The 27777-nt window shown below is 37.6% G+C and overlaps 1 protein-coding gene across 7 annotated transcripts in view; it reads right to left on the minus strand.

Annotated features, from left to right (window-relative positions):
- GRIP1 (glutamate receptor interacting protein 1) overlaps window positions 1–27777 on the minus strand; it is a 733183-nt gene that overhangs the window by 99841 nt on the left and 605565 nt on the right. For 6 of the 7 annotated variants that reach the window (XM_077111339.1, XM_077111343.1, XM_077111341.1 and 3 more), the window contains exons 8-10: window positions 14048–14195; window positions 12057–12226; window positions 5240–5395 (exon numbers count right to left, since the gene is read on the minus strand). In XM_077111339.1, the coding sequence (XP_076967454.1) occupies window positions 5240–5395; window positions 12057–12226; window positions 14048–14195 (474 nt within the window). The remainder of the gene's footprint in view (window positions 1–5239; window positions 5396–12056; window positions 12227–14047; window positions 14196–27777) is intronic. The other variant, XM_077111338.1, reaches the window with a different exon arrangement.

Consider the following 27777-nt stretch of genomic DNA (forward strand, 5'->3'; position numbering starts at 1 on the left):
AAATAAAAGTAAATGTTGATTCAGTATGAGTGTCATTAAGTTTGTAATTTCTCTCAGGAGGCAAGTTGATGTGATAGAAATTATTAGGAAACATAATTTAGAATTTAAAATGAATTTATCTAGTATATGTTTCTTTTATAATCATATAAATAACCACTTAAATTTATAATTTATATAATAAATATAGGATTATGTTAAATAATTTACAATTTTACAATGAACTCTGAAAGTCCTCTGACATATTGGAATATATTCTCTGAAACAGTAAAACTTCATTTGAAATCATATGCGTTAATGACTCATACATATTGATATCTTGAAAATGTTTATCAGCTTTGAGAAAAATAAACTGTAGATTTAAAGATGATGAGCCAGATGGAAAGACAATCAATACTACTTGCAAGAGAGAAATGATAAGCTTGATCATGTTGTTTCACTAATGTGGTCAATCAGAAGAAAGTAAAGGTTGTTTATGAATTATGACCCTGTAGTTTAAAATTTTGTATGATGACTTTTCTCTCCAGGAACAGACACTCCTGCCAGGTTTTCAATGGGTACTAGCTGTGAGCTACTGGCTCTGGCCTGGACGTACTTCCTTCTACTCACTGGTGAAGATGGAAGTGACTACACTGCTGACACACTGAATACCACTAACTGGTGCATGCAGAGGTTGTGTTCAGGATTTGTGTCTGTCCTGTCGTGTTCCCATTTACATGGAGTAGGATCAGTTCACAATCCTTCAGAGTTGCAGGAAATGAGCCTGTGTTTTTGTCAATTCTCATCTTTCCTGGTGTGAGGAAAGGAGAAGCACCAAAGTTCTGGCTCCACAAGTTAAGAAATCTTCCAAAGGTTTCCTTAATTTAGAAGCTTGCGAGGTTTACTATCAGATATAAGGAGCATTTAAAAAGCATAAAGAGCAAAGGGCCTCAAAGATTTATTAATATAACATGTTTTTCATTATATATATTTATTCTTTTTGCTTTTTTTATGTCTTTTTTTTAAAATTATATTTTGATCTTGCATTCTGGGGTCAGTAACTTTATCTCACTTAGGTGCTCAACATTAATGTCAATCTGCTGTGGACCTAACACATCCGCTATCGGGTAATCCAGTTCAAGAGAGCAGTGGTGCGGCCAAGAGCTCCCTTCTCCAAATGGTGGGGTCAGCTTGCAAGCTATCCACTGCAGAAACTCCCTGCTCGGTCTCTTAGCTTACCATTAGCTGCCTTTACCTTCCATTCTTTTTTCAAAGGTAGGTGGGAGACACTAGAAAAGCTGTTAGGTTTTTTTATTCTCTTCCTTTCAGCTCTTTTCAAAGTCACCCTCCCTGGTAGCAAATGGTGATGACAACAAAAGAGGTGGAGGTCATCATGGGAATATTTTAACTTCTACTTTTTGCTGTAATTCAGACATACTGGGGACAAGCAGAGTCTACACTGGCTCTGTGCAGGAGCAGGAAGCAGAAAGCAGGGGGAACTGCCAGCTCTACTGCTCAGTCATGCTCCCATGACAGGGGACGTTCTGGAAGGAGCTTTGGCCTCTGTAGCAGACAAAGGGGCAGCACAGGCAGTGGAGAAAGGCCAGAAAGTTTCTGGAAGAGGCGATGGGAGGGTTCCCTCTGTGACATGGCTCTGTTGCCTTCCCAGGGCTTTGTGACACTATTTGGTGTATACATCATTTTCCCTATGAAGCAAGCAAGACACTTTCCTGTTTTAATTCTTGTAACACATTGGTACAGATTTCCTGTTTTTCCCCATTGGTCAATGATACAGAATATTTTACTACTTATGTGGGAAGGTTTCATTATTTTCTGACCATGCCCTTCCACATGTAAGAATTTTTTCTATTTTGAGGGCTTTTCAGCCTCAACTCATCACCAATACAGTGAAGAGACTTTTCATATGTGTGGCTTTTGCCATGATTCACCATCCATACAAATGGCCTGGTTGCTATAGAAACTCAAGTTGTGTGGTAGCACAAAATAAAGTCATAAATAAAATGATGAAAGTAAACCATGATATAGGGAGAGTGTCAATTATTTGGGGAAACCATTATATCTGATGTGACCATTCCAAGCTTAAGTCTGAAAAAAAAAAGATACTAAATCTTCTTTCTTCTTTTTAAAATTTGGAAGACTGTCCTTTGTTTTCCAGGCCTTATTGAAATGAGACACATTTATAAACAATCTGGTAAGTTTATTGTCAGTGATGCCCCACTGGCTAATGTCTACAGCAAACAGGAAAAACTAGAAATTTCATCAATCAGGTTGCTGTTTATCCTTCTACTATGCTGGAGAATAATGCGTTGGTTCAACAGAGAATTTATGAGTTGATTATGATTATCAGTGATAGTGTGTCCTTGGCTTTGTTTCAGAGGACAAAGCCGGAGGTCAAAATGTATAAATCAAGATGTGTACATAATAATCTGAGAGAGTCAAACATATTGTCATTCATTAGGACTCACTAACGGCCTTAATCAACACAGTCTTATCTAACACAAGCAAATGGTTAACCATTAAAGCAGATGTACAAACATAAATGAATTTGTTTTTGTTTTTGTTTTCCCTGCTGAGGGCTGTTAACCTGTACCTGTCAGGATGAGTGCTGCACATGAAGTCACGATATGTAAAAAGTTCCAGAGACAAACCTTAAGATGCTGTATGGAAGGCTCAAGACCTCTCTGATGCCAAAGTGTAACCACCGTGAAAAATGTGAAAATCTGGGAAAAATATCAACAGATTTTCACACATGACAATTCAGATGCAGCTATAATAATAGCTAACATATATTATTCCAAGTAGTTAACAATTAAATGGCCCTTATTATTTGCCAGGTGTTATTCTAAGTACTTCTATATATTGTCTCATATACTCTTCACAATCATACAATGAGGTTGAGTACTATAATCATTCCCATTTTGAAAATAAGAGAGCCCAGGCATAGAGAGCTTAAGAAATTTGGTCAAGGTCCTTAGCTAAAAAGTGGCGATGCTGGGATAAGAACTCAGGCAGTTTGGTTTCAGAGCCCATGATCATAACCAATTCACTATACTGCCCTTCAACAAGTTCTGTCCAAGAGTAAATAATTTACTTTAGTGGCAACTAAGAAACACCTGGAACTTTAAAGTTCCTTGTTCTCATTTTGACTAAACTCATTCTTCCTTACACTTTACTAATGTCAAATTTACCAACATTTAGATATATTAAATATGACAAATCATGTACGTATGTGTTATGATACTTATATATGTATCATCCATGTACAATGTAAGACAGAGTACCTACTGAAGCTACTCTTAGGAATCAGGAATTAAGTGAAATACACACACACACACACACACATACACATACACACAAGAGAGATCCTACACAGAACACTGAAATGCTGTAAACTGATAAGTTTAACAAAACTTGGTGTTATCCGTGAAATGAAAAAAAAAAAGAAAAAAAGAATGGCAGAATAGACACCGATATTCTAGGAACTTCTATACTATATGAACTTGCTTTCCTATTAAAAATTTACAAATTGTACAAACACTCTATACCGACCAAGCACCAAGAAGTTACCCTCCAGTAACTTCTCATCTACTTTCTGTCTTTATGAATTTGCTATTTCTAGATATTTCTTATAAGTGAAATCATATAGTATTTGTCCTTACATGTCTTTCTTATCTTATTTCACTCAGCATAATGTTTACAAGGTTCATCTACATTGCAGTATGTCTCAGAACTTCATTCTTTCTTAGCACTAAATAACATTCCATTGTGCGTATGTACCACATTTTGTTTCCTCATTCATCTGTTGATTTAAACTTGTATTGTTTCTACCTTTCAGCTATTATGAATAATGCTGCTACGAAAACTGGTATTACAAGCATGTTGTTTGAGTCCTTGTTCCTCTGGGCATATACCTAAGAGTGGAATTGCTAGTCCACATGGTAATTCTATATTTAGCTTTTGAGGACTCATCATACTGCTTTCCAGAGTGCCTGCATCATTTAACATTCACAGACAAATGTTATATTTGAAGGGATCTGCAAGGCAAAGTCATGGTATGCCACAGTGTTACTCTATCTTTTGCAATGGTTTTCTTTGTAAGGAAACTTCCAGGTTCCTATAACATGAAGAAACTACTTCCTAGTGTGAGGGATGGCTGGACTCCTACACTGATGGTGGAATTCATGAGAGATCATCCTGGGAGGATAATCTCTGATGCACAGACTTAAGAGCGAACAGGTCCAACCACCCTTCTCACACGAACATTTTTCCTTCAATACCATCCTTGAAGTACTTGGGCTTGACTATAATTGAATGATCTGGGTGGAAAAGTAGGTGTTCTCTTCTTCCCAAAGCTACGTGAACAGCTGAGAGGGTGTGACTTTCCCCAAAAGAAAAGTATAATTCAGAAGTCATTAGTGTTTCTTTCCCATTAAGATATCCAATCACTTTTTTCTTTATATGTTCAACCAGCTATTCAAAAGCAGGTAGCTAATCTAGTCTGATTAGTCTATATGATGTTTGGCTATCCCAGAAGACCCTATTTCCAATAATCTTAGTTGAAATTCCTAGACATCAGGATGTTTTTTATGACAGTAAGCATCCATCGATCCTTCCTGAGGCTGTAGAGGGTACTAGGAAATGTCACAGCTTACAGCAGTGATTTCAATGGCATAGGGTCAGGGTGGCAGGGATTTGATTCCTATGGAAAGTATTTGAATTTTGTGGAACGAGCTAGAGTTTGAAAGGTTATATTTAAACTTGATATTTTTTCCTTTCAGTCATTAAAAATAATTCAATATGCAATTGACAATATTAAATGAATGCATGACGTTCGTATATTTATCAAAAGGGGGCAAATGTTAGGTGTCAAAATACTGTTTTAGAGCGAATAAGAAACTAAGAACAAAAATTCTGTGTCTAAAAGCTATGCGGGATATAAGGAAGGAGTCAAAAGAAAAATTGCATCTTTCTAGGTTATTTCATTGGATCAAAAGATCAAGAAACAAAGTTGTAAGCAAAGATAGCATTAACTAACAGTCTGAAGTTACATTTGGTACAATTAGTATCATATAGATAGTGGATACCATTTTAATGGTCTTTGGCACAGAGCTGGTAGCAAATTAGCATCGCCTTGATCTTTTAGGCATTGTGAAACATACTTCCCATTGGTTTCAGTATTTCAAGACTTCAATGCCCACATGTTTTCTCCAGACCAAGCAACATCAGCTAACATTTCACTTACGTGAGCTTTTGAAGTCTTTTTTTTTCAGTCTTCTTCTCATCATGGTTCCACGTGGGCTGGTGGAGTAGAGGCTGCGAGGTAAAGTCCCCATGTTCAGGGAACTCAGGCTGTATGCACTCATGGAGGTAGGAGAGAAGGATGAAGACACCAAAGCTGCTGTAAGAGAGTGAAGACTTGGCACAGAGCATTCTTGGGCTGGGTGCGAGCCAACCAGTCACAATCCAGAGACACACACACAAGCTGCACAGCAGTGGCTAGTAAGCACCCCAGCTAGACAGAGACAAGACCTCAGGAGCCCTGGAGATAGCACTTTAGGATCTCAGAGTTACAAGATACTATAAACACCTGAGGAACAGCAGGTTCCTTAGAAGTACAATGGGATACAGACAGGCTATATGATTTCTGCTTCAGACAAAAACAAACGTTAAAACGAGTTTCTCCATAAACAACTCCGTGCATTAGAGGCATAATCTTATTTTTATAGATATTTTCTGACATGAATTTCATAAATGATTGCACATACACATAAAAACATCTGAGAACATTATACTCTATGTAATAACACATAGAAAGCATTCTGAACATTTATATCCTTTCTTAACAATAAATTCTCTCCAAAAGAAAAGAAAAAAGACTTAAGAAATGTCAGAGATGACAGGTCGTTATTATCAGAAAAGCACACAACACCCATGAAGCCAAAGACGTAATGAATTAGGTGAGGGATGAGTGAGAAGAATGGAATTTAAATAAAAGACCAGGAGGAGAAGTTCTGGAACATTACGAGGGCTGTTTGGAGGAGGCGCGTTCTGGAATGCCAGGGCTGGCCCTCTGCAGTGGTCAGGGTGGTACGTGTTATAGTGATGGTGGGTGGAAAGGCTGCTGTGGTTGCTGGCCCAGGAATCCCAGGTAAGTTGCCTGTCGCTCCTCTGAATTTTCACTGCCCATATGAAGTGATGATGAGAAATAAGACAAAACAAAACAAAACAAAGAACCAAAAGAGGAAAAAATAACTGAACTGCACACACACACAAAAAATGCTTAACAAAAACAAAAGCTACTTGCAAAGAAAAATAAATCTACGCAGTTTTGCCCTTTCCTCAGCGGTCAGCAAAGCAAATGATTAACATCAGGGATGGACATGTTTCATCTTCCCAAGAATAATGCATGTCTTTCTGCAGCCCATTTTTTTTTTCATTTTAAGATGGCTATTGAATCAATTTCTAATTTCCCCCTGCACTTTGCAGCAGAGATTAAAAACATTTTTTTTAACGTAAAAGTCAACCCCATTAAGATCTATGGCATGCTATTAGTAATTAAAGATTTGCAAATCTTGGCCAGTTAGTGGCAGTTGTTTTCAGAAAGAAAAGAAGGAACAATAAATCACATTGGCTCATGATTCAAGTGGTTTACCAGTTATACACCACAATTTACTGCTCTGACATTTTAATTACACTCCGATCCATCATTTGAATTTGATTTTCCTCAACAATAAACCACTCCAATCATCTATCATTACCAAAATCTTATGTGGAACCTGACTAGTAAGGAGAAAACGAAAGTCTCAATATATTTCATAAACAAACTTTATTTAAATTAAAAGTATATATATATATTAAAAATTTCATGTGTTCTTATGTTAAGGGGCCATAAAATTGTAATAAAGTTTATTTCAAAGTCTTGCTGTCTCCTCCCTTCATTTTGAAAGAAATGTTTATCATGTTTCCATGCTATATTCAAGGTTGTTAAGAACTGATATTCTACCCAGATTTCTGAAATATGAACAATATTACGCAATTTCTGATATGAAATTTTTCAATTAACAATATTAGAGAATTAAAAGTAACATAGGAACTCACATTTTCTACTTTTCTGACTCTAATGTAAGATGTCTTACATATGAATTATTTACCAGTATTTATTCATGTCAGGATGCCAAATACTCTGTAAGTACTTAAAGAAAAGTTATTAGATAAGAGCTTAAGTTTTATCACCTGTGATAACAGCCTCACTGTCTGCTACATGTCCTTTCTAGTAGCTTGGAATGAGAGCGCTGGTGGGGCCAGATCACGACAAGATGAGAAACACCTGGGTTTCAGCTCTGGCTCCAGACCTTCTCTATACGACCTTAGATAGCTACTTAGCATCTTGAGACCTCAGTTCCCTCATCTGTCAAATGGAGATAGTTAGAGCATCTACCCTACAGGACTACGGTGAGGGTTAAATGAGATTATGCACATAAGTGCTTAGGATGGGGCTGGGATGCAGAATAAACATGAATTAGCTATTATTAACAATATTGATTCCACCTACGCCTCTATCTTCTTACCAACAAATAAGGTATCTTTTAAAGAGAACAGAAGTATCACTCACTTAAAAAATGTCATTCATAAAAATCTTGGAGAATATTTCAAGAAATCCACTATGCAGAAATATACTTTTATAGCAAACATAATTTTGGGTCCCTATGCCAACCGTACCTCTCTCTGTACCCCACTGCTGATTCTGATTTGGGTTCTCTCCCCTTGTCACTGTCCTAGTTCAAGTCACCAACTGCTTCACCTGGGCCTCTGCAACAACTGCAAACTGGTTTCCTGATTCCACTCCTGACCACCTACTTTCCAGTGTCCACAACACAGCCGGGTGATCTCTTAAATACATAAATCAAATCATGTCACTCTGTTTTAACTATTTCAGTGGCTGCCCATTACAAAGAGAATGGTACAAGCTGCTTATCATGAGTTTAGATGTTTCAGCCCCTATTTATGTCTCTGGCTTTCTTGGCTATCACTCTTCTTTCTCATCGCTCACTCTGTATCAGCAACACTGGCCTTACATCAGTTCTAGACCCAGCCAATTTCCTTTCTGCCTCCGGGCCTTTGCATTTGCAATTCTTTCTGCCTTCTTCCCTCAGTTGTTTGTACAGGTGGCTCCTGTATCATCATTCAGGTCTCAGCTCAGGTGCCAGACCTCCTCAGAGAAGCTGCTGACCCTCTGGCTGAAGGAGTTGTTCTACCTGTGTTATACTCTCCATAGCACTTATTACTGTCTAAAAGAGCTTTACTTAATATATTTTATTTTATTATTTATTTTTTATTATTATTTTTTTTACATGGGCAGGCACCGGGAATCGAACCCGGGTCCTCGGGCTTGGCCGGCAAGCATTCTTACCTGCTGAGCCACCGTGGCCCGCCCTTTTTTTTCTTTTTTACATGGGCAGGCACCAGGAATCGAACCCGGGTCCTCTGGCATGGCAGGCAAGCATTCTTGCCTGCTGAGCCACTGTGGGCTACCCTACTTAATATATTTTAAACATCTATCTCCCCATACTAGAATGTGAATTCCACAAAATGGAGATTTTCTTTACCTTTCTGGTATATAAGTAGATGTTCTAGCAAGATTGTTGGGTCTGGCTAATCTACAACCACAGTTGCTCTAAAGAGGGCAATCCTCTTTACAAAATCACTGTCCCCATTCAAATGAAGCCAGAGTACAGTAAGTAGATTTCATTATTCTACACCCATTCTCTGACTCAGTTCTTTGAAAATTACTGGGCTTTACCAGGACTATGACGCTCAATCAATCAATCAACAAGTAAGATATTACTGACCATCTACTGTGTGCCCCAAAGTGTGCCAACTGTTATAAGTAAGTTAAAAGTAGACTGTCACCTTTACCTTGACTTTGAGCTATTGTTGGGGATTGCATCTCCATACAAATGAAAGAATTTAAGAGACAGAAATGACATAAGATAATGCATGAATTTACATGTCAAGGATAATAACTGCAAAAGGTGTTCAACAATTAATGTAGGCCAGAGAAAACAGTTGCTGCCTTTTAAAATATACACTCTAAATTTATTCTGTTTTGTAGCAGTATGCAGAGTAAATACTTATATAGTAAGCGAGTAATTCAGGAATTTAATAAAAGACATTACGCTTTTGGTATACACTTTCATTTCTCAAAGCACAGTTACATAAATTCTCTCATTTAATAATCCTGGTAATAACAAGACTCAACTTTCACTGAGCACTTATTAAATACTAAGTTATTGTGCTAAGGTGTTTTTATCATGGATTTTCCCAGATAATCCTCACAATGTACCTATGAAGTAGGTTTCGTTATAACCTCCGTTTTACAGATAAATCTACTAAGGAATAGAAAAGGTATATAACTTACTTAAGGTCTCAAGTGATGGAGCAAGAATTAAAGCTCAGGATTTCTGACTCCAGAGTGGCCCTTCCCTTAGCTGTTCTTAGGTTCCTTCTCACAGATAAGCAAACAAAGAGGTTACAAGACTTGCCAAAAGTAATGCGGTTCATAGCGACATCACTGCTGAAGTTTTAAAAGAATATGACATGGAGGGTACTTTTCTTTGATCTCCTCTCTAATTGTGACCTCTTGTCCTGCATAGGGTGTCTGACAGAGCAGGCAATAGCTGCTCCAGTGATTGTACCTGCAGTTCACAAAGCAGAAGTTTCTCCTTTTTCTCATTAAGTTTGATACTTAATGTATCAAACTGAGAGACTCTGGTCACTTTTCCAAATCTCAGTTTCCTTCATCCATGATATGTATGTCTCCCTAAGACCTTGAATGGGAATATTTTTAGCCTAATTGAAAACTCATTTTTCTCTGCTTCTTTAATGTTCCTCTTAATCTGTGAAAGGCATGATCGTTTTCTATGTTTCCCAGAAAACACTGTGGTCAATGCTTTATTGTCCAGCAAAGTTTGGGAAATGTATCTCCACCCACACATGGATTCAGAGACTCACTCTTCAGTCATCAGAGATTCTGAAAAAAACCCAGAACTTTCTTGTGGAAAAGGAGTGAAACTATGGAACACAATTCCCTTACATATAAAAACAGAAGTATGAGGGTTATAAACACAATAAAAATATTTTTTTGTAAGATAGGGAGATGGAATTCTCAACTGTGATTTAATTATTTTAGGAACCAACATTTATTTCCTCTTGGAAAAGTAAGTCTGGTTTTACTATGTAAAAGCATAGCGAGGATGCCTATATGTTAGATAAGGAAGGTGGTAAACAACTTTTAGCAAAAATAGGGATGGGGTCAGAACTGGAAGCTAGAATTACTTAAAATATCAGCCTCCCCTCACTAAATCTCCTCAGGCTTTTCACAATGAAGAAAAATTTTGTTTTGGGGTATACATTTTAGTATATAAATTCGTCTTCTCAAATTGTGTTGGCAGGTAACAATATTTAATATTTCATGAGCTGGAAACTATTTGAACTATTTATGATTTGTATATCGTGCATATAAAAGGGAAAAAATGAGGTTGCTCAATATAATTACATTTTTTTTTCGTATGGGCAGGCACTGGAAATTGAACCCTGGTGTCTGGCATGGCAGGCGAGAATCTGCCTGCTGAGCCACTGTGGCCCGCCCAAAGGGGATAACAATTACATTTTTAAAAAGGTGTTACACATTTCCGATTCACTGACAACAAAGCTTAGTAAGCATAATCCCATGCTGAAAAAGCACTACACAGTGTGCATTCTTATACCTCCTGTGCCCCAAATCCAGATATGACTTCAGATTAATTTGGAAAAAACATCTCTTCTCTCAGCCAGGATGCGGACAGGGGCTGCCTGACAGTGTATTCCCAAGGATTGCAATCTCCTGTAGTTGCTTATCATTTCTATTCAAATGGTGCTGAATTCCTTTTCATAACCTGTCTCTGCTACATCATTTCTCTACTACAACATGGAAAATTAAAATCTGATAAAGGGAACACTGTACCCTAGATTTTCATTAGCTCTAGGCAATATTTAATTTAAAAAGGTTGCATCTGGTTGACTCATTCAGTGTGAAAATTATCTGGTCCCCCTTTGTTTTTTTTTCAAAGTATGGAGAAGTGCTGTGTGTTTTAGGAGGTGGGAGATACAAAATACAAACAACCTCCTGTAAGTAAAATTTTAGTACCAGAGAAAAGTGTTCCCTCTCTAAACACACAGAACTGCATTGTTCCCTTTAGGCTACCCATTCAAAACTAGTGAGGTAACTGGTTTCAAGGAATAAAGAAAAGGGGGGTAACTTGATTTAATGAAAAGGAGGAAGGAGGGGTTGGAATAAAAGCCCCACCGGAGAGCCTTTCTTTATTTAATTTTGGGCTCAACACCCCTTTTCTTTCACACAAAAAGATGCTTACAAGGATGGTCTATAAATTTTCAGCAAGTCTATCTGTGGTTTCAGAAATGCAGATTCTCTCAGCTTATATTTTTTATTGAATAAATATAGCCAAATAGTCTGGTTCTCCCAAGCAAGGTGTTTGGACAGAAAGAAGGTTTATTCTCCATCCTAAGAAAAAACTCCTCTGGCAAACATAAAGAATATGTAGAAAGTAAAAATATTTGTGAGAGTTGAACTATCTGCCCTCACTATCCTTCAGGTAGACCAGAAATCCAAAGTGAATAGAGGAAGTCAAATTATCTCCCTTCCCTCCATTCTCAAGTTGCACCAAAGACTTTTCTTTCTCTCTCTTTCTCCCTCTTTCTCTCTCTCTCTCTCCCTCTCCCTCTCCCTTTCTCTCTCTATCACCCTCTGTTTTTATAGTAAACAAGGCTAGCCTGAAAATCCTATTCGAGAAATTTCTTTCTTCAATTTTGGGGTCTCAAGTAAGTGACATGTGGCTTGGAAAAGGATTTGGAAGATGAAGGATGGTAAACAACGATAGCCTGCGGTTTTGGGAAGAAATGATAAGGGCAGAACACAATTCAGGGCCATTGTTTTCTAACGCCACTGGAAGAAGCAATAATTGTGAGAAGATAAAGAGACTTATCTAGACGGTTCATCTCACCATGTTCAGGTCCCTTCAGGGCCAGCCGGGTCTGATGATGGGGAAGAATCTCCAGCTTGACCTGGTCCGTGGTGTTCGCCAGGAACTGGGTTGCCTCTGCTAGTGTGCAGTACTCCATGCTGGTCCCATCAATGGACAGGATGTGGTCTCCCACGTGGAGCGCCCCGCATCTACACAAAGGAGAGACCCCCAGGGCGATGAAGTGGTTTCCTTGTTTGGAATATGGCTTTCATGACCTTCATGGTTAAAATTACACAGAGTTGTCATTTACTTAAAAAAAAAAAAAAGGAAAAGTTTGAATGTTATAGGAAACACCATCATTCAAATTGTAAACACCTTGGATATGACAGGAATGTAAAACCTTGTAGAAAATAAAGAAAAAAATTCAAGGATTTTTTTTTTTCTCTTGTTCTTTAAAAATATTCTTTCGGGGTGATGGTGCTGAAAGTTGATGGGAAGTGAGTGGCAGGGGAGTGAAGACCCAGAAAATTTTTACCCTTGAATTTTTCTGCGATTTTTTTTTTCCTTTTATGTTTATATATATATATATATATATATATATATATATATATACATAAGTTGTATTTTTTTTAAATGTGAGAATTCCAAGACATGGCTGGCAGGGTTGGACTGGAGTCATCTGCAACTATTGTATGTGTGGATGGGAATAACATGGGGAAGATTCAGCTATTACTTCCTCAGAGCCTCCTCACACAAGCTCCCGGGTACCAGTTCTTTATTTTTGTGTTTTACTTTGTTATTCTGGAGTTAAACTCTTATTAGTATAAAAGCTCTCAATGACGATGGAAGTTATGCAGGAATCAAATGAGCAATGAAAGGAGGCCTGCATGGTGAGTCAAGAGGAAAGCTGGGGGCAAGGGAGGGGCTAGTTGCTACATCTTGCTGAACCCAAGAGACTGGCTACTGGATGAGTAGAGAAAAGCAAACACAGCAGTCAGCATCCCGACGTACCAGTCAAGCGGACAACTCCTTAAACTGGTTACCCCCTGCGGAATGGGAAAAAAAAAACAGAGGGAGAAAATTAAAGCATCCTGCACCGTTGAACTGGAGAACACCCCTGGATCAATGGCTGTCACTGTTAAAGGATTGAATGTAGGGTAAGAGCACAGTAGAGCTGTAGAGACCACTACAGGGGGCTGCTGCGGGCATTTGGAGAAGAGGGCTGGAAACATGCATGGGACATTGGTCGTTTGAGTATTTGCAGCGTAAATAGTCTACTTCTCAAGACAAAAGCATTTCGAGGCATTACTTGCATCTAAAGATATAATTTCACATTGATGTATTTGGAGTGTTTTAGCTATGGGAGGTGGGGTTTTCTTATGAGGAGCTATAAGATAATTTATTAGGTAAGAAGGCAGTCTTTTTTTGTCCCCTCTATCTTAACTAAAATAAAATCAGGAGAAAGGAGTTTTGCTTTTATTGTGTCATTGGAATGTATAGTGTTTTAAGGGACTCTTGAGGTTATGAAATCTTAAGATTAACACCTTATTACAGAAAAAGATCTTTCTTTAAAGATTCTGTAATAAGAATATTGTTCTACTTATTTGAGAAAAAGGAATAAGATTTTATGGTGGCAGGATTTAATTGTTAACAATTCTAGAAAATCTGTGACTTCTCTGCATGTAGCATAATAAAGATCTGCTCTGCTACCTCATATCAAGAACAGGTTATTACCCTAGGACACAGTAGATACTTTGCTGGGTTGTTTGACTTTTTTTTTTTTTTTTATTGCTAAAGGCAATACCAAACATCTGGATGAGTTTATATTTACTTAATGGGGTGGCCAACAAGGTAGGTGAATTTTTAAACCTCCAAGCAGAGACTGGTTTCCCTACATGAGACTTGTGTAAATTGTTAAGGAAGCTGTGTTTATTGTGTGTGTGTGACCATATGTATGTATTACATGTGTATATACATATTGTTCAAACACACATACAGTTTTGAAAGTAGGCACTTTCTAAAACACTCACCTGTCTGCAATACTCGCAGATTTGATTTTGTCTATGACAATGACCTGTTTATTACAGCACATTGAGGTAGTTAGTGCAACCCCAAGGCTGGCACCAGGAGTTTTGGCAACTTCAACTAGTAGTGGCCCGGATGCTGTTGCTACAGAATCTGTCAAAGAACAAATTTCAAAAAACAAAACAAAGTAAAACACATAAGCAAAAAGAGAAAAGAAAAAGAAAGTTGGAGAATGTTCAATCTGATATTGGCCTTTTGACAGTTTTGTCTGTGAAACTAAGATTTTCCTCCATATAACAACCCCACAGTCGGTGGTAACTTTTCTTTCTCTTAGGGCACCTGTTTCATTTCAGCTTGTGTTGTAGTAATGTGTGCATATGCCTATGTCTTCAATTAGATGTTAAGCTTCACATCAGCTGGGACAATGACTTTTGTATATTTATACTCTCCACATCAATTAGCACAGTGCCTGGCACATACTAGGTTTACAAAGAAACATTAAAAAAATTAATTCATTTCAACAGATCTCTTAGTACTTACTATGAATGAATGAATGGAAGAATCGACGGGTGGATGATGCCTCTAATTAAATGAACAAAGGAAGGGGCACACTAAAATTGAATCAGTAAATCCCTTGGGTTTTCCTCTATTCTGGATTGGATTTAGGGTCACGTTGATTTTGGCTAGGAACACTTCATTTCTTCAACATCTACTCACCCTTTGGGACTCAGTGTAAAGGTCAAAACTTCTGGGAAGCCTCTTCTAACTCAGAGTTTGTGATATTTCTGCTGCTACAGCACACACCTCACTGTTACTTGTCTCTGGTCTTTGCCAGACTGTAAATTTGCTGTGAAGGTGAATAATGGGTCTTGGTGAACACAGCATCCTCACTGCCTGGCATAATGACTGGCACGTAGGAGATGCGTCATAAATAGTTGTTGATAAGTAAATCAACAAATGGGAGAACTCATGATGTTACTTAAAGCTCAAAAAAGCCAGGGGTTGAATGGGAAAGAGCCTTGGACATGGAGTTAAAACATTAGCACTTAATTCTTCTTTTTACAATATTTTGGTTACAATACCTTAGACAAGTTACTCAAGTTTTCTAAGCCTACTTACCTATAAAATGATACATTTCCCACAGTGTTGATTATAATTGAATCAACATATAAAGCATTTTATAATTTACAAAGTGATATACATATAGAACATTATTATTATTGATATATTACAACCTCAAGCCATTGAGTAATCTCATTTTTCAAGACCACATATAGGTCTGTAATGTTTTTCTTATTTTTTTTCACTGCTCTTGTGTTTGAGACTTCATTAATACAATTTTGTTTTTCCCCAAGTACATTTCCATCACCAAGGCACCACCCAGATATAATGAACGAACAAATATATCTACTATTATTGCAAGAGCTCATGCAGTTTGTACTGACTCATGAGGCTGAAAGATCCATGAAAGAGAGTCGTCCTTGGTTTGAGATTAACATTTAGGGAAACAACATACACATTCCAGGTGTAAGGATCCTTGTAGGTCCTATGCTTCTTGTATGATTGGTGATATAGAAATAATTTAGTCTTACAAAGGTTAAGAGACTATTAGGGCTCATATATCTTCCTGTCAATTCCAGGGCAGAGATTCATTAATAACAATTGGGAGGAGTTAGAAATCTTGGCCTCCTAAGAGGACATTTTGGTTCTGGGGTTTATGGCTGTCACTTGTCATGAGTCTAACTCTACGTTGTCTGGTTTTGCTCATCTTCCTGCGTTAATTCCCCTGATTTACTGACACCAGAGTAGGACCACTGATGACATCCTGGTGTCTCTTGCTTGCTCTTCCTTGCTTTCCGTTTTGTCCCCCTTCAGTGTTCCTTATGGCCACTGAGCTGCCCAGGGTCCAGCCTCATTCTCATTTTGGAGTTTAGAGTGTGTGGCTCCTGTAGCACATGCAACAGTGGTTTGCCCCTTACCTGGTAAAGATTCCCTAGTAAACAATTCTGGTCAGTCCCTGCAGTCTCTGTTTTAGCTATTCTTCCTTCATTAGGGTGGTCAATTTTGTCTACCTATCAATTCTACCAATCAAAAATCTGCTGACCCCATGTGTACATAACCCCTGGTGCTTTTACCTCCAACCCTAGCTGTCTGCTGTTCTCTCCTTGGAGAAAACTCCTTTGCAATCTCTTTTCCTACTGAGATTGAATTCCACATGAGCTGTAGCCTTGCAGGACCTTTTCTCATATTATCTTTATCGGACTTTAGAACAGGCTAATTTTAGATTTCCGAACTACTTCATATAGCCTTGTGGGACTTCAAGAGACAGGTTTGGGAGGTGACAATAACTTATGCTCTCCTATATGGCTTTCTTATATCTAAAGATAAAATTATTTGGCTTTACAGATAAAAGTATTATATTAAAATTTCAATGTTACAGATAACTTAATCTCTTCCAAATGACAGAAACTGTTAGTTTCTTCCTGATATCCTGTCTTCCCTTCTTTCTTCAGTAATAGGATTTCTAAGTTTTAGCTGAACAAATGCTGCCTGGCTAAGGACATTTCCCATACTCCCTTGCAGCAATGTCTGGCCATGGAACTAAGTTCCAGCCAATGGGACGTGGGCGGAAGTGAGAAGTGAACTTTCTGGATGTGCTCTTGAAGGAATGGGTGTGTCCTTCCCCCACTCATTTCCATATTACTGCTGTTGGAATGGGAACCCAGAACTGGTGAGCCATCTTCAACCATGCAGGCAAGGGTGTAGAGCAACAAGGTAGAGGAAGCCTAGGCTTCTGAAACCATATTTCCAGGAACTGTTTATGCTCAGAATGTAAACTATCACATTTAAGTAAGTATTTTTTTTTTTTTTTAAAGGAAAGACAGAGAGAAGGAAGGAAGGAAGGAAGAAAGGGAAACATTTCCAAACATTTTCTTGCTTTATTGTATTTTGTTTTTCCGTTTTTGTTACATGGGCTGGGGCCGGGAATCGAACCGAGGTCCTCCGGCATAGCAGGCAAGCACTTTGCCCGCTGAGCCACCGCGGCCCACCCCTTAAGTAAGTATTTTTACACAGCTGAATCTGTACCTTGATTCTGAAAGACCTTTTCACTTGAGTTGATCCCTCCAATGCATCTTTCTCAAGCTATTATTCTAAGAAGGAACTATTTCTTTCTTTCTTTTTTAGAGGAGTTAACATGATTTTAAAAAGACATACATATTTTTTTAAAGTGAGGAGGCATTGTTCAAAACAATAAGGATAGAGATGGTCAACATACATATCAATAAGTATACTAGTCTGATAAGACATAGAATCTTTGTCATCTAGGCAGATTAGAGAAGCAGCTATTTCAAACTAAGTGCTTGCAGATATATGTTCATGAAAATACAACCAACCATCACCTAATACACATACTAGGTATTCATTTTTCTTAGAAGTAGTACATCATGATTAAACATGAGTATTTTCAAAGAGTTTATCAGTAGATTCAGAAATTATTTAAATATAAACTCTTTAAGTCACTATTCTTTTTTACTAAATACATGTATTTGTTAATGTATTAAAAATATACTCTTGTCTGGTCCCAATATTCCAGTTATAAAGAAGAATTAATATTAAAAATTCTCTTGGACAAATAAACAATAGGAATAGGAGTATCAAGGAGATTGGGGAATGGGTGCTGGGTTCTCTGCTGTCCATACCTTAGAGAAGAAGAGATAACATATTCCCAGCTGCTCTGGTATCCCCTATGACTGGAAACTAGACTAGTCTATCTTTAGCATATTTCCCATTAAGGCTTTGAAGGAACAACAAATATAATATTTCCATTTGGGGAAGCTAATGTGCAATTAATGGGTGTATTCTAAAATTTAAAGTAGAAAGCCCCAAAATTCTAATCACTAAGATTTTGAGTCATGGTTAGGAAGAGGCAGTGGGGTGCTGAGCTGGGCTCAAAGCTGGAGGCCTGGAGAAAGTACCTAGCTCTTCCACTAATTCATAATGTGACGCAGACCTTCATCACCCTTAGACTTCATTTTGCTCATCTGTAAAATGAAGGCTTTTAAATAAAAGTTCCCCAGCTTCAATAATCTATGAGTCTACAGAGACACAGCAATGCCAGGTCAATTAGAGGCTAGTGGCCAGACAGAGAAAATGAAGAAAAGTTCGTAAACTTTACAAAAATACACCAAACCTAGACTCTATATCCCAATAGCCTACTAATGAATAGACTATTCATTAGATCCTGCCATGATCTGATTCCTGTTTATCTCACCAGTTTTACCTTCCATCACTCTGCTAGAAATATAAGGATTCTAGACAACTGGTATTTATCCAGAGGGGGGAAAACCATAGACTTTCAAATATTTTCATGAAAACAATAGAACCTGTTAAAGACTGATTTTGAGGGATGGTGCCATCACCTTTGTACATTCACACAATATTAAGTTTTCACATTAAGGAGTTTCAAGGACAAAAATTCAACTTTTAACATGATTGTATCATAACTAGGTTCTAACTTACTTAGGAGAAAATAGTGAGGAAAGGAGGGTGCTTACCTCATGTAAAAATGATCAGGGTTTATTGACAAGAGTATATTGAATATGAACTCAGTCTTCCATTCTCTATAGAAGAGTTTCACTTACCATGATCACTCTTAAATTTATATTTCCAGCACACAGGCCCATAGCTCCTGCTGCCACAGGGAACAATTTGTGGATGTCTCATAGGCATGACACACACAACATGTCCAAAATTGACTAGTGAGTCCACCTACTCCATTGGTTCCTTTTTCCCTATCCTGATTAATGGCTAACATTATCTTCCATAGCATAAACCAGAAATTGAGGAGTCATCCTTGACTTCTTCTCCCTCCTCAACCTCCATATTCAATCAATCATGAGTTCCTCTTGATTTTACTTCCTATATATCTCTCGAATCCATCCTTTCTTTCCATCTCCACCATTTTAGTCCAGATTACCATTATCCAGTATCCCCACATCCTCTCATGCCCTTCACCTTTTCCAGTACAGACTGACCTTTTAAAAGTGCATATTTCATGTTAACCCCGTGCCTAAAACCTTTTAAGAGCTGTTCTTTAAAGAAGAAACCATCTTATGATGTTAAACACTGCCATGATCTGATTCCAGTTCATCCCACCAATTCTACCTCCCACCACTCTGTCCTTGTTCTCTGTGCTCCAGCTTCCCACCCCTCTTTCAGTTCTTCAGAAATGTGGTGTGTCTTCTTTCTTCAGGTCCCTCATATACACTATTCTCTCCACCTGGAATGCTTCAACCTTCCCCAGGCTGTCTTTCCCATACTTTGTCACCACCACTCTGCATAAATGTTACTTCTTCAAAGATTCCTCAGGATTCCTGCTCTGACCTGGAAACCAAGTTAACCTGCCTACTATATGATATTATAGAACTCTATGCTTTTCCTTTATGGCACTTATAAATGTAATTAATAATTAATTGTTTAATTAGCTGTTTAATTCTCTTTGATTAAAAATATAAGTTCCACGCAGCAGGGAATGTGTATGCCCTGCTCATGACTGTCTCCCCAGTGTTTACACAGCACGTCCCGATATTAGGTGCGCAATGATATTCGTTGATGGAATGAACTGAAGAGTGAAACCCATTTTATATTCAAGGGCAGTGATGGAACTGATGATGCAGAAATTTAAGTCATGTTCTTTTGCTTGAAATAGTTCCCAGTGTAGTTGGGAATATAGGAGGCTCATGCATACATGGATGATACTGGCGATATAGGACATTTTTCCTTTTGTCTAAATTCTGTTTGCATAATGAATTCTATCCAAAGTCTCACAATATTAGACTAAGAATGACTTGATTTGATTTGATAGTTGAAGATTAGGGCAGAGTTCCTTGGAAGAAGGTAGCTCACATCTATCTAGATGGAATTCAAACTATTTAATCATTCCGCTTCAGTAAGCAGACATTGTGTCATATGCCAATAGTCAGGTAAATAAGCCACCTCTGGGATGATAAGTGCTTAAAAGAGAATGGTGTCACTTGGGGATTGACATGAAGGTCTTATGTCTTAAAACCAAGAAGAGATAGAATTGTACTGGATGTTTGGAAGAGGAATGCCTGGCCCTAGAATAATCCATAAGATCAATTCATCTGTAGGGGACTCTGAGCAGATTGTTAACTGATGGCTGAAAAGAACCACACAGTAGAGTATGCTTCTTTAAGTCAGGGTCACCACAAAAAACAGATGGTACACCTAGATTAGGGTAATTTGAGAAGAGTTTAAAAAAGGAACTATTTAGAAAGATGTGGCAGGATATAGGGAAACCATGAGGATAATTCAGTATCCTGGGGCCAGAAACAAGAGCGCATTATTGAATCCTAGACCTGAAGGGGCAATGGATAGAGTTGTTAGTGGAACCTGGATTCAGAAAGGCTGTGTGGAGAGACCTAACTGGCAGGAGGTGACACCTTCATCAAGGCATCCAGCCAGCTCACAGTGACTCCACTGGGAGAAGCCAGTGCACTAATATTCTACATCAGTCTCTTCTCTCCCTCTGATTCCCTGCCATGGCTCCCTATTCACCAAACTCAACTGGAAGCCAGAGGCAAGAGAAATTATGGATAGGGGTCATATAGGTCACGGGCACAGAGCAGCATGGAGACGTGTGAACAAAGGCTCTGGAGGTAAGATGGAGGATATCCTTATTTGTATTTATCTCTACTTATCTTCTACAAATGTCTTGTGGTTGCTTGCTTTAAACAAAATGCATAATATAAGGAAACAATCAAGAAGACGAAAAAGAGCCTACAAATACCGCATCCACAGGGTTAATGGAGATGCTTTGGATGATCTTAAAAATGACTCTGAACTGGCATTCAGGATAAGGGAATGTGATCAGTGAGGCAGTTTTCACAAGGGAAAGTAGGAAGCCTACTAGAACCTATGGTGGATATTGATAATTCTAGCAGGCAGCTCTAAAATATATTTCTCCCATGGGCTTTTTTTCTTTTCTTTTCCATCAGCTTTTATATAGAGATGGTATTAAGTGATATACTGGGTAACATTCTCAACACATTTATATAATGATCAGAGGTGTTTGTCAATGGCTGTTCCTTGATTGTTTAAAGGCATAAGATTAACAATCAAATCAAGGACAGTATATTTTATGGACTGAATTGTGTTCTTGCCCCCTAAAAAGATATGTTCAAGTCCTAAACCCCAGTTTGTGAATCTGATCCTATTTGGAAATAGAAATTTTAACGATGTTACAAGTTAAGATGAGGCTAAACTGGATTAGGGTGCATCCTAAACCAATATGACCATCCTTATATAAGGAAGTTTGGACACAGATGGAGACAAAAAGAGAGAAGACAGTCATGTGATGGAAGCAGAGGTTGAATTATGCCACAAGCCAAGGAACACCACGGATTGTCAGCAAGCCACTACCAGAATCCTACAGACTTAGAGGAGGTATGGCTTTTCTGATCCCTTGATTCAGATTTCTAGCTTCCAGAACTGTGAGTTACTAAGTGTCTGTTTTTTAAGCTATCCAATTTGTGGTGTTTTGTTACACAGCCTTAGGAAGTAAGATAGTACCTCAGGAATGGACAAGCCAATGTGGTAAACTTGATCTAAAGACAAATCCTAGAATAGACAGAATGAATATCCCTTTGGGGACCTTTCCTAGCTATCAATCTTTTTTTTCTTTTAGGTTTCCAATAGAAGCTGGGTATCAGAAAATTTAAGAAGATTCCCTGTGATGAGACTCTGGTATGATGGTGTTTTATATATGTGACTAACACCAGATCTATATACTTTGGACATTAGAAGAATCAGTGGCAGGATTAATGTAATATCAAGAGGTTGAAGAAGCCTAACTAGATTCTTGCTAGTATAGAAATCTACCCACTTCACATTCCCACAGAAGTGGTCTTTCTAAGTCTGCTGGCTATGCTGTCATTCATAGGACAATGTTAATTTAACAAATACATTTATTGAGTGCCATCTATATGACTGGCATATGAGAAGTTACTGGAGATTCAAAGATGAAAATATATTATCCCTTCCCTCTAATAACCCCTTGGAACCCAATGCTAAGAAGGTGGGAGAGAGGGGTAGAACTCCTGGATTCCACTATGGAAATACAATCAATCTGTTGAGCTTCAGAAAGTTTCTAGTTACTATTTTTTTTCTAACTGCAGGACACATAATGTTTGCATTTTTCTTTCCCTAATGAAACCTGGTTAATACAATATGGTGAAAGTGATCATATGTTTTAAAATACTGGGTTATTTAGTAAAATATCATACTGGATTTCTAGGAAAATTACTTAAGCATGTAAAAGGGTCAAAAAGATTTGCAGAAGTGACTGAAACTCCCTGTCCTTAAGGGCTCTTTACAGAAAGGCAATTATCATTACTAAATAACTACGGTAAGTGTCACAGGAAAGACAGTGACAGTGAGACCTACAGGGATCTGATGTGGCTGAGCATAGTGAGCTGGGATGGTTGAGATGAGCTTATTAGATGAGACAGAGTTTGAGCTGGGTGTTTTTTGGCTGCCTTTATTTTAATAGTTGTATAAAAAACATACAACTATTTTAGCAAGTGCTACTTTCCAGCATTACCCATGTGGTAGTTATTTCTACATCACAGACAGGGATCTACAAATGCTAACATTTAATTGATCACTAGCCTTTTCTGGCAAGTACTTCCCTATAACAAATTTTCCCAACACCAATATCAAAAAGTTCATACTGCCTTGTAGTATTAAGTCTATTTCCCTATCTGCCACCCAGTTTCATTCACAGGGGACTTTATGAAAAGGTAGGATTCCATAGGCCCTGGCTTTACTCCAAAGTGTCTAGCAAGATGCACTAGAAAAGCAAAAACAGGCAGACAGGGTGGATGAATGGGACGTCCTTATTTTAGAAAGTGCAAGAGAAAAAATAGAGTGTGTCAAAATAAGAAAAATAAACAGGAACAAAAATCAGGAAAAAATAATCAAGAGCTCATCCCCTGACAGAAGATTAGTTTTTCCTGCCAAAGTGAAGCATGGCTGAGAAAAATGGATCATGCAGATATAAATTATTCATGGTTAAAGACATCTCAGTTATTAAGATATTTACACGGCGAGTGGAGCCCTTGCATGGTGTGTTGATTTATGTGTTATATAATTATATAAGGTACGCTGATCACTGTTTGCATGGGAAACACTCTGGATTTTTTATTCTGTTAATCAGTTTTCCCACCTCTGAGCCCTGCATTTCAATGAGAGCTAAGCCTTCATTGAACTTCCTAGGGGTAGCAGAAAAACTGTGCATGATAATATCAGCCCTACCTTGTCTTTCCTTCAGATAAAAATTAACTTCTGAGGGCTGTTCAAGTTATCCACTAATTAAAAGTATTTTTATTAATAATATTCCATGCAAATAATGCTAGTTTTGAATAATTCAACCTTTCCAATTAATTAAACTTACATAAAAATTTTGTAAAGTTTTTTAAAAAAAATGTTTTATTTTTGCCTGTTGAGAAATATGCTACTTAGAAATACTCAGATACAGTGAAAAGTGTACCTTCCATTTGCAAATGAGCTTCATCAAATTCTAAATTTTTCCTGGGGAGCTAAAGGAGACAACTTGAACACTTACTGCATTGTAAGAAGAATTCAACAGCAGAGGAAACTCAGTAACATACCCCAGGCTAACTTTGAGTCTGGATGAAGGATGATTGGTGATTGATTCCCACCAACTACAGCAGGTTCACCCTGGTGGGTTTATTAACTTAGGAATAACGTGACACCTCATTTTACATGACTGGCTGTTTTGCACCTTATTAATTGTTTTATAGTGTTTATAAACTTTTTATTGAAGTATAACAAACATTCAGAGACAGGTATCAATCATAAATTAACAGCTTGGTGAATTTTCACAAATTGAACACATCTATGTAATCACACCCATATCTAGAAATAGAACATTATCAGCATCAAAGAATTTGCTCCTCCATATCCCCTTTAAATCACTTGGTTGTGCTTATTCTTACACTTTATATATATATATAAATACATATAGTCAAATAGTTTGTTCTCTTCTGTGTCTGGCTTCTTTTCTCAACATTACATTTTTGAGATCCATACCTATTGTAGGGGGTAGTTGTAGATTATTCATTTCCATTAATATATGGTATTCCATTGAATGACTATGCCACAATTTATCTCTTCTACTATATTGGTATTTCCCAGGTCTAGGCCGTTAAATGATGCTTCTATGAACATTTGAGTAAATGTCTTTTGGTGAACATATGCATGTATTTCTGTGGGAGCCATCAATAGTAGTGGAATTTTTGGGTCATAGAGTATGCATATGCTCAACTTTATTTGATATTGATAAAGAATTTCCAAATCAGTTGTATGACTTTATCCTCTTACCACAGGGAATGAGAGTTCTGGTTGCCCCACAGCTTTGTCACATCTTGTTGTGGGCACTCTTTTTCATTGCAGCCATTCAGTTGGGTGTGTACTGGAATTGCATTGACATGTCCCTGATGTCTAAGACAACTGAGCAATTTTTCATATGTTCATTGGCCATTTCTAATCCCTTCTGTAAAGTGTCTGTTTTCTCCACTTTTATAATTAGGTTGTCTGGCTTATTGATCTGTGGGAATTAAAAAATATTCTGGTATAAGTCCTTTGTTGGATATATGCAAATATATTTATGCCTCAGATATTATATATGGTGTGAATATATTTTACTCCTCTGTGACTTATCCTCTCAGTCTCTTAATGGTATTGTTTGATGAAGATGAGTTCTTAATTACTCATTTTTTTCTTTTCTGGCTAGCACTGTAAGTGCTCTGTTTAAGAACTCTTTGTTTACAATAAGGTCACAATGATATTCTCTTATGTTTTTTCCACAAGGTTTTCCTAATTTTCATGATTAGATCTGTGACTCATTTGGGGTTGATTTCTATGTAAATGTGCAGTAGGGTCAAGATAGATTTTTTTCCCATATGTTTACAACCCAGCACCATTTTTTGATTAGACCATTCTTTCCTCACTGTGTTGCAATACTCCCTATGTCATAAGTTAGATAACTGCCCATGTGTAGCTGTTTCTGGACTTTCTGTTCTTTTCCACTAGGCCTTTTGTCTGTCCTTAGGCAAGAACTACAATGTCTCACTTACTTAAGCTTTTTAATATACTATCACATCTGGTAGTATATGTTCTCTGGTTTTGTTCATTTTCTTCAAGTCTGCCTTGGCTATTCTTGGCCTTTGTAGAGTGATGCTTTATTGTGTATTTAGATTGGGGAAACTCAAGTTCCATAACTTAAAAAAATGAGAGCATTTAGATTGTTGGGTAATGGAATAACACTATATGAAATAATCATGTTAGGATTTATATGGCAGGTTTCAATGTTAAATTTGGATAGACTGATACAGCTGTTATGGGTATTTAAACATGCTTTAATACTAGAATACTAATAAAGTTCCTCCAGCATAAATTTTTAAGGCTTTAATCTTGTCCTATATAGCTAAATGATGAAGAGTTTTCTAACTTTTTAAACAGAAGATGAGAAAAGTCAGGTCACAAAATTTCTTAAAGTAAGTGACTTGGGGCACACTTTGTAGCTAATGCCTTGTCCTTTACTGTGCAAGCTCCAGAAGACTCCATTTTCATTGTCAGTACTAATACGAAGAATATTAAAAGGACAAAATTCTATCTATTGAACAACCCCTCAGGAAACTCACAAAAATTTATGTCTTCATCGCTTTCAAAAATGTAAACAACCAAACCAATCCACATTTAAGTGATGAATACCAATGGGAAAATGGAACTATTTCCATAAAAGTGAAAACTTCTTTCTCTGCCTGTTAAAAAGATCTGGCATATACACATGGCTTCTGCACAATCATCATATTCCACATCATCATTCTCCAGAAAGTCTGATTCCAGCTCAGTCTAAAAATAGTCACTGTCACATCTTTTTCTGAGCAAGATAAGTGATCCACGCAGAAAATGGAATGAGTCTTCATCAGGTTCTGCTGAGGCAGAGAAACTGCCTAAGTAGAAGTAAGAGGCTGCATGTCTGAAAAAGAATTCTTATAACTCAGGATTCTTTAACCTCCCAAGACTGGGAAGGAATGGTCTGTCAGGAAGAGTTTAATAGCAAGTGGCAAATTCTCTATTGCATCCTGTGTTAGACAAGGGTTTGCAGTTGTAGTTAAAAAACAAATCCCAGTTCTCTAGGAACTGGCCTGAAATAAGGAGAATGAATACTAGCCACTTCAGACATTCTAAGATGGTAATTTGCTTGTAAGTTGTCAAAAAAAACCCCCATACTTAGAAATATTTAAAGCATCATATTTTTGACAGTCCTCTTTGGGTTCTTATAGGAAGTAAATACAGTAGTTTAAAAAAAATCCTTGGAAAATGTAAATATCTAAAGACATGGTTAAGTTAAAAATAAAGAACTACTTGATAGTTTAGGCATTAAAATAATTGATGCCCTGCCAAGAAGATACAAAGGAAGGCCGACCAGAGCTACAACAGTTTATCTGCTGATACACTAAGAGGGGCACCCAGCATGGACCAATTTGACAACTGAAAAGGCAAAACAAGCACACAGTCCAGTGTCTTGAATCCAGTCCTCAAATAATTGATATTTCTAATTAGAAAAATTTGAATAGCTGGAAAGGATAGAAAAAAAGTCGAATGTCAGAATCAGGACCTAAAAAAGTTTAGAATTACTATTGGAAAGTATTTAGAGGTTGCTATTTAATAGGGTAAATGAAAATATGATTTACATCTTTACGGTGAGTTACAATTTAGAAAGTGCGTTTACATATATCATTCCATTCTGTTTCTCACAACACTCCCGGTGATTCCAATGTGCAGTTAGGGTTGGGAACTAATGTCTAAGTCTTCAGATATAGTTGGCAGTAAGTCATTGGAGGTGTTCAAACAGCGCTTGGTAAGGAAAGTCCTGAAGGGCTTCTAGCACTGGACAATGCTCCAAGTAAATGATGCTGAGAGTCAATGACTGGGGTGTTTCAACAACTTTGGAAACCACCATTTATAGAGTGCCTTATGTGCCTTGAGAAGCATGTTTTAAACATCCTATTTTCACCTAGTAGGTTACATAGTTCTGTAGGCAACTGTTTCTTGACCCGGTTTTAGATGGGTAGGGTACATGAAAGTGATCAATAGCATTTTTAATTTACTTTATTTTATTTTTTACATGGGCAGGCACCGGGAAATGAACCCAGGTCGCTGGCATGGCAGGCAAAAACTCTGCCTGTGATCATGGTCTGCCTGATAAATAGCATTTTAAAACAGTCTATCATTTAGATTTGCCACCATTCAGTCTGGCCTTCCCACAGTTAGTCCAAATTTAAAAGCTGTGACAATGCAACTATAAGGTATACTACTACTCATAGGAATTGAAGGGAATACTTCAAAAGACAAAAGTAGAAAACTTTCTCAAACCAGTACACACAGCAGAAAGAAGAGCCAGCTAGCTCTGTGGGGAACTTGTATGTGGGCCAACTACATTTTGCACATGCCTGTAGAATCAGCGAAGGCAAGAGCCAAAGGGCAAGAGCTAACAGACTGTTCCATTTTAAATCCTTCATTATAGAACTCTGATTTTAATTATGTTGCCAATATCACTTGCAATATCTTTATGATGTTAAAAAGTGGACACAGGGCAGGACACGGTGGCTCAGCAGGCAGAGTT

The sequence above is a fragment of the Tamandua tetradactyla genome, chromosome 7, assembly GCF_023851605.1.
Source record: "Tamandua tetradactyla isolate mTamTet1 chromosome 7, mTamTet1.pri, whole genome shotgun sequence".
NCBI classification, from domain to species: Eukaryota; Metazoa; Chordata; class Mammalia; order Pilosa; family Myrmecophagidae; genus Tamandua; species Tamandua tetradactyla.